The sequence below is a fragment of the Platichthys flesus genome, chromosome 17 (genome assembly GCF_949316205.1).
Source record: "Platichthys flesus chromosome 17, fPlaFle2.1, whole genome shotgun sequence".
NCBI classification, from domain to species: domain Eukaryota; kingdom Metazoa; phylum Chordata; class Actinopteri; order Pleuronectiformes; family Pleuronectidae; genus Platichthys; species Platichthys flesus.
Window position 1 is genome coordinate 11,520,958 of NC_084961.1, and position 13,895 is coordinate 11,534,852.

The following is a 13,895-nucleotide window of genomic DNA, read 5'->3' on the forward strand; positions in this document are numbered from 1 at the left end:
AATTCAGAGATTTTCAAAGTCATCAGGTTCACTGCAGAGTCGACCACATGGATTTGAGTGGGTGAAGTTTTATTGTCTTTCAGTACTTCTTGGACTAGTTCCTAAATCAATAGGTCAGGATAGTTTATATTTATGTCCTTTTACACAGTTACAGTTGTCTGAGCTTCATAGATTATTTTAATACACTAAAGGTGACTTTAATATACATATTCTATATAGAATACCCCAGAGGGGGCGACTATAGATCCAACAATTGTAGAAATTCCTGGTGAGTCAATCAGATCTTGTGCACTAACACATGCTATTAAGCCCAAAAGGCTTGATCCCTTTTTATCTGACAGTGTAAATAAACATTTCGGAGAGTGCCTCCCCTGTGGCTGACGAGCGACTTTATTTTTACCCCCAGAGTTCAGTTTATTTTGAGTCTTGACATTTGAAGCGACTCTGTTCGTCTGGAAGCCGTGACTCCTCAGGAGAAACACAAAAAAGAAAAAAAGACGGAGAGAGAGAGAGAGTGCAGTGTTTTCTTTCCCTCTGGTTTGTTTTCCAGTCTCCTTTCAAAATGAACTGGGGTTTGGAGTTGGCTGCTTCCCACATGGTGTGGTGGTGGGGATGGAGGGAGAGAGAGAGAGGGAGGCAGGGAGAAATGAAAAATAAGACAAATGTTTTACTGTGGTAGATTTTTAGATTCTCTCAGTCTCCATCAGATCTTCATATCTAACCACTGAGAGCCATGACAAATGTTGAGTGAACAGTCATTTTTTTTCGAAATAATTATTTGTTGATTTACTTTTAGAAGTTTGTAATATATATCTGAACAACTTTGACATGATGTGACTCTGGACTGAAAACATTATCAAGGGATGTTGATAATGACATTAAATTCAACACAACAGTTGGTTTGACCTTTAAGTGAATAATTTCTGAAATAAGAAATTACTCTGTTCCTGTCACAAGTAAATCATTTGTATCATTTCAGTCTATTAGAGTTGAACCTTTCAACCGTCTTCCCTCGGCCTCTTTGCTTGACAATGCAGGTAAATCAATAGAAATCTGCCCGGACCTCAGAAAAAACAATTGAATTGTGGAACTCTAAAATTCTGTTTCATCCATGGGAGAAGTTTGTGTTGACGACGTGCTTTGCTGCAGGAAGGACTGGTGCATGCTAGGAGTACTCAGTAGTTGTTACTACTTTATTACTCATGTGTCAGGCTACACTCATCTTAAAAACTTGGCCTTCATTCACTTTGACAACATCTGTCCACAGACAGACGTATAAACACCTGGCAAAAACACCTCAGTGGCAGTTCATGCTAACCATCACTTTTACCTTGATGACACACACACACACACACACACACACACACACACGCACAAACACACACACACCAACTCGTTGAAAACAACACCATCGTCACTGTCACAGCTGGCAACAAATTGTATAGAAACTTCAGACCCACTGTGAATATGATGAAAGAAATAAAAGCTGAAATAAAGTATTCCGCTGTTACTGTGACATTTCACATTCTCAAAATAAAGTAGTGATCCTTACTGAACTGAAAGTCCTGAATGTTGATGAGGATTAAGTAGAAATATGAAGTTAGAGCTAGGTTAATGCTAAAATCTGAGATGTTGATCTACATATGGTCACCATTATTCATTAAGTTTATCAAAGATCCATCTCGGAGCCCATCAGGAATCATATCAAGAAGAATGAGCCCCTGGGGACAACGGCCAATATTTTGGGGCTGCTAGTGTAGAGAGGAGACTCCATCTTCTGTTTCTCTGTACACTGTCAACAGTCTGACTAGTTTCTATTTATCACATCAGATGAACACATGATACTTTTTCTAGTTGTTTTACATGATCGGTCCAACTAGAAGGTTCCTGGGCCCAAACCTTGTTCCTCACCTTCAGGTTCTGTATGTTCACATGTTGAATCTGTTCCTAGATATTAATCATATATGAATGTGTTCCCAGTTCTAATTTAATTCTGAAATTCATGTTCACTGTAGCGTGACTATCTATTTAACAGCCTATTACAACTGTTAGCATCATTAAGCTTTACAACATTTGAAATAAATCTCAGGTCGTCATCGCCTTGTTAATGCACTGATTCATTCAGTTAATAAATGACAAGGTTGTCTCCAGACAGTTAAGATTGTCTCCAGACACAGTCTCAGAGCTGTTGTCACAACAACACAATGTGTGACTTATCGTTTTCAGGAACATTAAACCTGTCAACAAAATCTACGAGCGCATTAGGCAAACGTTCTTTTTGCGAAATCCTCCCTGCATGTCGTTCTAGTTTCACTGTTTCTAATTGTGATTTGTGTCTCGGAGCTTCTTGTCGACTGCTCTCTTGGCCGCGTCGAGCCTGTAAATGAACTTAATATGCTGCTTTACCAGATGGATGCATGGAGGGAGGGGTCAATTTGTCAATGCACAACTCCGCTCGCCCTCCTGTCGCTGCACGTAGCTGAAACCTTTTCTCATAACTCCTCGGCACTGATGCTCCGGCGGCTCTGGGTCACGAGAGGCGAGCCGATGCACACAGGAGCCCGTATGGGACAAGCAGCGGAGAGGAACCAAAACTCAATAAACACGGCCACTGGGGAGGGAGGGAGTTCAAGGGTGCGCTTGTCATGATGGAGGCTACAGTGAGCGCTCCAGTGGCTGCCGGGGGTTTGATGCTATAATGTGAAACGGCTGCGGGAAAGAAGACTACAATTCCCCCCTTTGTCTGGTCTCCGCCCCGGCATCAGCCCTCTCCCCTCTCCTCGGCGGACCCTCTCCGTAGGCAACCTCATCATCTCCTTCTCTCCGTCTATCTCCCCCCCATGTCTGCCACCCATCACGACGCCTTGATCACCCGTTCGCGCTCACGCTCCGTCTAGCATTATCGTCCTCGCTTCATGTGCTGTAGTTCTTTGCGCTTTTCTCGCAGTCTCCTGTTTTTATCTTGACGTCTAATCTGAGCAATCTATTCCTCTGCTCACCATCTTCCTCCTTCTGTCAGTTCCTGATAAAAAGTTTACTTCCCTCAAACTTTCCAATAAAACAACCTCACACCACAGCAATATTCAGCGGACCGCTCATCCTCTCCCCCTCTCTCTTCCTCTCTCTTCCTCAGTCTCCAGTGGTGTCTGTGGGCTTCGCCAGGTTTCATCCCAACCTGGTGGTGGGGGGGACGTACTCGGGGCAGATTGTGCTGTGGGACAACCGCAGTCACCGCCGGACGCCTGTGCAGAGGACTCCCCTGTCTGCTGCTGCACATACAGTAAGGCTGGATCCCTGTATGACTCTACATCAAGAGCCATGACTAACTGGCTCGACAGTTGGTGAATATTGGTGAAAATGTCACGAATAAACTTGGAATACAAAAGAAAGTGAAAAAAATAGATCCTGGGATCGCCCATTCGTGCGGATCCGCAGTTTCGGGAAAAAACATTTGATTCGTTTTCGCGTGATCCAAACAAACACACTAAAAGAAGTACGGGGGCAAAACACAACCTCCAATCCCAAGGTACAAAGCCAGAACAACAAGAATCAAGGAAGTACAATTTCTTCAAAAATAAAGCAAAACTACAATGTAACAACTTAAAGCATGATGATATAACAGATATTACATTTAGATATAAAATATTGGTATTGTTGACCAATACTACACATTAATAGACCAGTGTGTAAAAGTTATTTATTATTAAACCTATGTCTACAGCCTGCATGTTGCTTTTTCTTCTGAAACAAGTAAAAGTGAATCTTCAGAAAAGTTTGAATATCTATTCAACTCTTGTTTGTCAAGCAGATATGTAAAACTTTTTCCTCTTTGAGCTCCCAACTGGAAGATGAGCTGCTTGTCCCTGATTAACCAGTATGACCTCCACATCTTGGAGTGTTTCTCAGGCAAAACAAACAGTGTTAAAACATGAACATGTGAAAATTGTATTTCTGGTAGTGGAAAATATTTTCTGGCATTTTATTGGCTAATTAATTCATTTACAACTATTAAAATTAATTGTGAGTTGCAGCTCAAGTTGCAGCTGATTTGATATGTTAAGCTCTGACCTTTATGAAAAAGAACTCCCTGGTGTTCTCTAATCATTTGCATTCAAAGTGATTTTGTAGCAACACGACTAAGGAGAGGTAAAGCTCCTGACACCTTGGTTACAGATTTGATTTGAACAATGTGATTAGATATTCATGACTCGGGGAAAAGATGTCCCACGGTATTGTTGGTAGGTGGTAGGTATTAAGAGATTCATATTAAAAAAGATTGGTAACAAGTGTGTGTTGTGTGTAAGCTCATGTAAACTCATGTAAAGGTGTCTGTTTTGAAATAACCATAACTTTGCCAAAAAAAAAAAACACAACTACATATAGTTTTTATATTGGATCCCAGCTTTGCTCACTAAAAGAAACTGATAAAGAAAATGTAATTTAGGGGCTTTTAATATAAGGAGGTATAAGAGTCAGCAACACGTTTTCATCATAAAATATTTTTCATGAATGAACTCTGCAGCTTTGAGACTCAATATTATTACAATGACACACGCACACACACACACACACACACACACACACAAACAAGGTCCATGGGAGCAGTCATACTTCAGATGAACAGCTCAGTAAAGACCCTTGAAAAAATCCTGACCAACAAACTATCAATATCCTATAATCTGTAGGTGTTTGTAATTACAGATCACACACACACACACACACACACACACACACACACACTGCATGCTGTAGGTTTTAAAGTGTCTGTGGACAGTAATGAGGCTGCCAGGCTCGTCCTCTCCTCTCTCAGTGAGTCCAGACAGCTAACATGGTCCTGATTGCTGAATGGATTCTTTGTTCAGCCCAGTACACAAATCAATTACTACCCAGTAATGACATAATGGTTTCACACACTCCTGTGGATGTGGACAGCGGTGCGTGTCCCAGACGTGCAGTCATTTGAAAGGACGACTGCACAGTGGCATGTGAGGTGTCCGTTTACTAATGACGTCATGAATTTTATTTTATTTTCCTGACAGCCTGGAATCATCGAAATATATATTTTCGCAAGAACCCAAATGTGTGGAGAAATGATTATGCCTCTAATCAAACTGATAATTAGGAATGTGATCGGAGGCTGGAAGCGTTTCAGGAGAGAATTGTTGTAATCATATGTGAGTCAGATGACGTTTAAATTACAGGAGCGATGCCACAAGTTCCCATTCATATCATCAATGTGCGTATCTGTTTGTGTGTGTGTTCACGTGTGTTTGTGTAGCACCCGGTGTACTGCATAAACGTGGTCGGCACCCAGAATGCCAACAACCTGATCACAGTGTCCACGGACGGCAGGATGTGCTCCTGGAGCCTGGACATGTTGTCGCAGCCGCAGGTACACACAATGAAACACAGCACAACACAACACAACCCACCGTCCACTCACACAGTATCTACTCACCCCCTATGCCGATGGAGGGGTGGGGGATGTGTTTGAGTCCACACAACTCTTTAGGAGTTCCAGGGGTAAAACAGCGTTGCAGCCAAATTCAAATTAATTGAAGTCAATGGTGAAAGATTCTTCAAACATAAGAACTATCCATGTAATTATCATAAAAGTCTGATAGACTAAACTGATAAACTGATAAATCATATCTGCACTTCCACATGTACAGTATTTGCTCTAACTGTTGATGTGTGTGTGTGTGTGTGTGTGTTTCTGTGTGTGTGTAGGAGACCATGGAACTGGTGTACAATAAATCCAAACCGGTGGCGGTGACAGGCATGGCCTTCCCCACGGGAGACGTTAACAACTACGTGGTGGGGAGTGAGGAGGGCACAGTTTACACTGCATCCAGACACGGCAGGTTGGTGCGCACACACACACACACACACACACACACAGGAACACGTGCAGTCAAACAGAGTCACACATATATTTGTATAGTGAGTGTTTACTGGTGCTTTAAGTCTTGATTGGTTAATTTTCATGATCTAGACTTACAGTATAACATAAAAATAAACATCAAGGGAGCCGAGGCACGTTGAGGTTTTTCTCAAGCAATTAATTATATAACTCTGTGGATTTTGCTTTTCACTGAAACATTCGTACTCAGATTAAATGGTTTCACTTGACAGAATGTTTTGCTTGTTTTAAGGACAATGTATTTAATTAAAAGAGTCAATCATTTTAACTCAATCAAACTAAATGTATGTGCTGTAGATGTGTTTTTCCAGTGGCCCACAAACCCTTTCCTTGTGATAAGGATAATGATTAAGTCGTGAGTTTTACACTCGTGTCGTCCCTCCATAGTAAGGCAGGTATCTGTGAGATGTTCGAGGGCCACCAGGGGCCAGTGACGGGCGTCAGCTGTCACGGCGCAGTGGGCACGGTGGACTTCTCCCACCTCTTCATCACATCGTCATTCGACTGGACTGTCAAACTCTGGAGCACCAAGGTATTATGTTTGTGTGCGTGTGTTTGTGTGTGTGTGTGTGTGTGTGTGTGTGTGTGTGTGTGTGAGTGAAAGAGAGGATGTGTGGGGGGTTGATTGTGGACTTAAGGGGATGAAGCTGAGTACAGCAGGTGAGCAACTTTTTAAAAATCAGTCTCTAACTACGTGTGTGACTCTGTGTGTCGAAATTTTGTTGGTGAGTTCTATTACTGGGTATATGGATATTGTGTGTATGTGTGCATGTCTGTGTGTGTATGGGCAATGAAGTGATCCAATAGCAAACTAGAAGGCGCACAGTAGAGTACATAACTCCACAAAGAACCAACAGTCCTCTTATGAAAGCACATTTCATTTCTTTAGATCCAGATTTTTATTTTGATCTGCACCAAGTTGCACAGACTCACAATTATTCCTAAACATGACAGATTTTTTTCAGAAAGATCCTTGAATTATCCTTAAAAAGTCTTATTCCTCAATGTGAAACTAAATTCCTGGGGTATCCCTCTGATCCAGATCCAAACAAACCTCATCTTTCAATGTTCGTCCAGTAGTTTTTGAGTAATCTCACTAAAAAACAGACAACCAAATAAAGAGGTTACAACACATTGTGGGTCTGTTGTGTTGAAATCTTGTAAATCGCCTGACTCAGAGCATCAGACTAAACAGTTCTGACACTGAGTCAGTGACAGGCTGAACTCTTTGCTGCAAACCACATCATGGGGATCACTGGTTCATTTAACCTGAGTTAAACCTGTCAGGCAGTTTAGTTTCAGGCTCTTCCATCAGAAAGACACACTAATAAAGTGCTGGAGTTTTATAGATGGTAGAAAAACAGGTCATTGTCACTTCAAAAGAATTTATCAGAAATAAACAAGATTTAACAACTTATTTAAGTATAAGTTTACTAATGAGTATTTTGTGTATTTTTGTGTTCACATACTTGCATAGCTGGGGTTCCTGCAGGTACACTCAGTGGTTTGACTCTGACAGTGGGTCCTCCTCCTCTCGCTGGTTTGGTTTGACCTCGTCCACTCACATTTATTCTTTAAAAACAGACGCAATGAATTTCAATGTGGCTGCATTTTAGTGGCAACACAAACCGAACAGTGACTGTTCCAGTCAGTGAGTGATAGAGAATAGAACAATTAGGATATAAGGATCACGTGAGACACTGGGTTGTTCCATTCAAGTCATGAACGGGGTTAAAAACATGATTGTGTAAATAAATGAGAGAACTAGAGATTGATGAAAGAAGGAGGAAGGATGTAGAGAAATCAGGAGAATTGTTGTTTGAATTGTCATTTACTTACTTGTCGAGTGCCTGGAAGGATGCGTTTGATTTAGTGCCAAATTTGTGGACAGCCACACGATTCAAGAAAGATAGAAATCAACAACAACAATATAAATACTTTGAATATGTAAAATGTGGCTAATGTCTTACAATGTAAGAGAAAGATTCAGGTGTCCTTTTAACCCTCAGTGTTGAAATTCAGGCTTTTTGTGATTATTAAATGATGAAATTGCGGGGAAATAAAGAGTCATCTCACTTTCTGGCTGCCGGACTCGTGGAAACAAACAAGGTGGCAGTGATGCTCTGATCCAGTGGCCAAGTGGGCCAGTGGTGAGAGAAAAGCTGCCACTGGACACTGTACAGTTTTCATATTTCATACTTGGCTGTGACAGGCAGCAAAGATGGATTTTCTGCCTTTGCTCTGCAGGCAGTTGCTCCATAAGTCATGTGCGAAGGGTCCCGTGACACATATTAAAACATTTCTGTGGATTTTCATTAGAGGAGCGTGTTATTACGCAGGATCTGGGAATTCCCTTTCCTTTGAGGGGCGCCGCAGGAATGTGTCTGTCTCTTATCCCACGTAACCCATGTTTGTATGTGGCCAGGCGGAATACCTGCGTGTATGTACAGAATGTGCGTGTGTGTGTGTAAACACAGACACACCGCACACGCCTCACGTACACCTCGAGCAAGCTGCCGTTGCTTACCTAAGATTCCCTCGAGGTCTGCCTTCAACCCACCAATCACAGCGATCCCCAACTGCTGTAACACACAAACACACACACAGGCATGCTCGCTGTGGATTCACACACAAACGTTTGCCCCCGCTGTTCAAAAAGGCCGTAGCGCACAGAAGTCTGCTGATGTTTTTACACTCAGCGGTGCAAATACTGTGGTTAGTAAAAACATTTGGAGTCAGCCAGAGTGTGAAGACGTCCTGACAGCTGGGAGTGGGGGGGCTCGCAATTGTGCAGAACTCGAACCGTCTACAAAGTGATTGGACGAAGCATAATCTTTCCTCACTTGAGTTAATTGAATGGCTGCGTCACCTGTCGGCTCAGGTGATTGTTTATGAGCGTGGATAATCGTTTCAGTCGAGCGTGTGTAGAGCCTTTTGGGAAAGAGGTGTGTTGGTAAGTCACGGCCTCAGAAACGTTTTATCACAAATTCTAATTCTAGGAGAACGTCTCAGTCCTCACAGTGTGTGGTTATTCGATCTGCTACCAAGCTGGCGCTGTGACTGTGACGCACACGCAGCTGAGATGGTTCCACTCCTGCTGCTCCTGCTGCTCCTGCTGCTCCTGCACACGAGAGCTGGTTTGGAACCTCCTGGAAAAACGAGTGATGGGAGATTTTCTTTCACACTCACAACCCTCTGTAACGTTTGGAATTTAGAGAGAGCAAAAACGTGTGTGTTAAAAGATTGTTGCACTGGATTCGAAACCTTTTAATTAAGTAAAAGTACAAATAAACTTTACTAGTTGAGTAAAAGTGTTTGCTTTTAGATTTACTTACAGTATTAAAAGTAAAAGTATTTACCAAGTATTGCCTATTTCCTAATGCAGTACATAATTAGCTGTGCTTAGTGTTTAATTTAATATAAGAATAGCACAGTCTGTTATGTCTGCTCTGATTGGCTCAGTGGATCAATACCCTTCTTATTCTTTACATTTGTAAAAATAATAGAAAGTAGAAAGTTCCTATAATTGCGTACATACGTGTAAGGTACCTAAAAATAAATTGCATTAAGTACAGATACATGAAGAATGTACCTAACTACGGTATCGAGGTAACTGTGCATCACCCAAGTGCTGGATTGTAATTTATAGAATTTATAGTTTGTAATTGCATCAATATCCTGAGTATGAACCCTTCACCCACCGTGAGACGTGGCGGACCAATCAAACATCCTGTTGTCCTGTCACCATCCTACTCTGATGGTGACGACCAGTTTCCTGTGCATCACCGATGGTTTTCCAGTTCAAACGAGTCAGAAAATCGCCGGCTTCTCAGCACAGGGAAGATAATTACAAGTAGTTTCTTCACGCGCGGCGCCACAAGGATTAAACTGCTTCATTTTGGGATTAACTTTAAGATATGTTGCTGCGGATTATTTACCTAAATCACGTCATTTAAGGACGGTAGATTATGGACAGATGACAGTAAAACAGTAGTTTACAGTTTGAGCAGTCGGTGGAAAGGAAGAGGAGGTTATTGGTCTTATCAGAACTCCTACATTATCTATTATTTTGACTTAAAACCGAGCACTGACGCGTTTCACATCTTTAGCTCGAAATGACACACAGAATGAAGTTAGACTATCAAAATAAAAGGTTGTTTTAGGGATAACAAGTTGACGTGAAACACTGTGGAGTCAGAGGAGCGAAGTCAAATTGGAATGGGACTAAAACAAGGGGAGAGTGAAGTGTGTGTGTGTGTGTGTGTGTGTGTGTGTGTGTGTGTGTGTGTGTGTGTGTGTGTGTGTGTGTGTGTGTGTGTGTGTGCATGTGTGTGTGTGGGGGGGAATAAACAGAGATCACTCAACTGATCGAATGCAGAGACATTAGAGCAGAGAAAAATGACCTCTGGTGTCACCTCGTCAGCTGGAAAACAGGTTGAATCGAGGCTTGAAATTGGCTCGGCTCTTTTTGTGTGTGTGTGTAGCACTACCTATCTGCAGGTCTCTCAGACCCTCAGAACAACTTTGGAGCGAGAGAGCAAAGGTGAAGGAGGAAAAAAAGACAGAGAGACAACATTCCTTCATTTGCTTTTCCAGCCAACCTGTCTCCTGTCCTCCGCCCCTCCCTCTCTACCTGTCAGGAATGCAGTTAGTGAGCCTGTGGAATCCTAACAGCAAGTCTGAGGGATGTTGATGCACACACACACGCACACACACGCACGCACGCACACACACACACACAAACACACACACAGAGCCCCTTCCTCCGTGTCCATTGTCCACCCCTCCTTTTCCTCCCGTTTCCCATCTCTTCTCATCCCTCTCTCTCTCTCTCCCTCTCTCCCTCTCTCAGACAGCTGTTGTGTTGAGGTTACAGTACACCTTGTGGAGGGGCCCTCCCTTTCATCTCTCCCAGCGGTTTTATGGCGCTGTGTGAATGTGCGAGGCTTTTTAATTAGGCTCTGCACCCAGACAGGCCCCAAGGCTGAGGCAGCGCCACTCTGTCTGAAGCTCGCTCACTCCCTCGCTCCATTCCTTCCTTCTCTCTCCTTCCCTCTCTCGCTGTCTTTCTTTTCTTTCTAGTGTGTCACCTACTGTAATCCTCAATTCTCTCTATTTTGTTTCTCCACTGCTTGTTATCGTACACAGATTATAACTTCTTTTTTCTCTGTTTCAGCAAAACAAGCCCCTGTACTCGTTTGAGGACAACGCAGACTACGTGTATGATGTCATGTGGTCACCTGTGCACCCCGCCCTCTTCGCCGCCGTGGATGGCATGGGTCGCTTGGACCTGTGGAACCTCAACAATGACACTGAGGTAGGTGTACATGTGTGTGTGTGTGTGTACCTGTGGTTGGATATTGGTCATTATGAGTGTTTTGTTTTTGTGAGTTGATGTGTGTGTGTGTGTTTGGTGTCCTCAGGGCCTGTTCATTGGCCTCAGCCCCGAACCGCACAACCAAACACCCTCCCATTAGCCCCACCCCCCGCCGCCGACCCTTCCACATCCCTTCCTACACACACACACACACACACACACACACGATACTCAAGATTCCCCTGTGGGCGTTTCCCACAGACCTCGCTTTAAATCACGCTCTGTGACATCTCCTCATCCCGGCTCCCAGCCAATCCTGCGAACATTCCTGCAACCTCTGTCCAACGTTCAGGCAACCTCAGGACCCCCCCCCCCCCCACCACCTCCCCCGGCCCGTCGTCCCTCCCGCACTGTGTCCCATCAGTGAAGCGCACAGATGTGCAGGAGACCACGAGCCCCAGCCCTCAGTCCCAGGCTGGAGATGGAAATAATCAAAGGAGAAAGTTCAGGACAGAGGTTGAGAACCTCAGAGCTGTGGGGCCACATTTATTTTAAGATGAGAGCCTTTATGGGCAGTAAATAACAGATCATCGTCAACACTCGGAGAAGGCCACTTTATCTGAGATCAGATACATGAACCATGTAGCAACCCTATCTAACAATATTATAAAAATGTAAATGAATGGGTTTTCTACTGATCCATACTGCATTCCTCCACTAAGTGTTGTATAAATCTGTCCTGTAGTGTTTGCATAGACTGCGTCAAACATACAAACCAACAAACCAAAAGGAAACGGGTGATTTTATTCAAAATAAATAAAATCTTTTTTGTGAGGGCTGGTTTATTCAAGCAAACACAGATTAATTATTAGACAGGTTTGAGTCTTTGATTTAACTTCTAGAAATCATGTCTCCTTATGTATTGTGTGGATTTAATGCATTATGTTCATATTTGGGGAAAACACTTGATAGATGAGAAGATCAAAAATGTCTCTGATCTAAAGGAGAATATTTACAGAAATATTCTGTCTCATATTTCTGTAAATATGAGACAGAAAAGTTTCTGTCTCATATTTAATTTAACCTTTATTTTAACAACCCGATCAGTGTTAATTATAGAATATTAGGCATATCTAGCTAGTTTTCCCCCTTATTTCCAGTCTTTATGCTAAGCTAAGCTAAGCGGGAGATGAATGTGGACTCAGTCGTCTCTCGCTTCTCAGCAAAAGAGCAAATATAATGAACATCTCAAAATGTCCAACTGTTCCTTTAAGAGGAAAAGTTGCATTACAGTGAAGATTCAGCCGTGAGTCTGTGAACGACACTTTACTCCAACTCTCGAGGAGGAGGAGGTTCCGGACCTTTGATCACTCAGGTAAAAGTAGAGATAAAAGCCTCCTCCATCCCCCTCCGCTCTCGGTTTCCATGGAGACAACATCTCTTCACATGTTCTCCTCCCTCTCTCACAGAGGCTCTTCTGCTCCTTGGCCCCCCCTTCGCACTGTACACAAATTGATCAGCGTAGATTTTGAGGGTGAAATCACTTCCATTGTCTCCTCTAATCTCTTTTCTTCTTGCTTTAACCCCATCGCGCTCAGTCGCTGATCCCATCACCAGCGCTGTGTCGTGCCTCTGCGCCACAGATGGCAATTTTCCCATGGTTCCCTCAACAGCAGCCTTTTCACTGACAGAGGAAGAGTTCATTATCCGCGGCCTAACTCGGCTAACAATGCACTTTATGAGAAACATTTGCTCAGACCCACACACACACACACACACACAAACGGATGTACCAAACGCACACGCACACACATAAACATAAACACACATCCAGTCACACACAGGCAGTCTAATAGCAACAGACTTCCATTGTTGACATCATATTAAAAACACACAGTCATAATGACATTAACGGAGCAGTGCGGCGCGCCTGGTTCTCATTTCCACCAACACACACTCACGATAACACACACACACACACAAGCACAGCCAATACACATACAGTAGGGATCCATTGGAGCGGAGCAGTGGAAGCTAGCAGACTAATGGCAGCCAGTCTGTGGTTAGCGCTGCTTTAAATACGCAGGAGCTCGGCGTGTGAGGCGAGCTGATGCCAGGGCCTCTGTCTCCACTGGTGACATGTGTCAGACTCGCCTGCCACATGTCAGGAACAGTTTATGGAAACGCTGCAGATGGTTTTAGGTTTTTTCAAGGTGCAACACGAGCGCCGCTGTTTACTGAACAGAGCACCGGGGCTCGGCCACAACAGCAAACACCAAGCCAGTTATTATGTTCCACTCAGTAAATATAGTCGCGCGTTGAAGGAGAAGTTGTGAATTTGACGGCCATGTTTGTTTGACATCTGCCCCTTTTTAGGTCGTGAATTTGTTCTGTCAGTTACACTGTAATAGAATTGGTTTCCAACAAACGTAAAGGAGAATAGTAAACAACATTTAGGTCATTAAGTAAAAAGTCAGTGGGACTGAGACATGAAAGTGTTTATGTTGTTTTTATTTCAGTGCATTTTGCTTTGGGGAGGTTTGTTGTTTTTAGATGCAACTGTTTGGAAACTAACCCACAAATTCACTCATTCACTCCTGGCAAACGGCAGACATCATAAATAAAATCTAAAATATCAAACATACTGGACGAGCA

At 43.1% G+C, this 13,895-nt stretch overlaps 1 protein-coding gene across 2 annotated transcripts in view; it reads left to right on the forward strand.

The window, feature by feature from the left end:
* Positions 1-13,895, forward strand: part of LOC133973005 (cytoplasmic dynein 1 intermediate chain 1) — a 56,992-nt gene that overhangs the window by 39,115 nt on the left and 3,982 nt on the right. For both annotated transcript variants that reach the window (XM_062410660.1, XM_062410661.1), the window contains exons 12-16: positions 3,134-3,280; positions 5,279-5,392; positions 5,731-5,864; positions 6,311-6,455; positions 11,100-11,240. In XM_062410660.1, the coding sequence (XP_062266644.1) occupies positions 3,134-3,280; positions 5,279-5,392; positions 5,731-5,864; positions 6,311-6,455; positions 11,100-11,240 (681 nt within the window). The remainder of the gene's footprint in view (positions 1-3,133; positions 3,281-5,278; positions 5,393-5,730; positions 5,865-6,310; positions 6,456-11,099; positions 11,241-13,895) is intronic.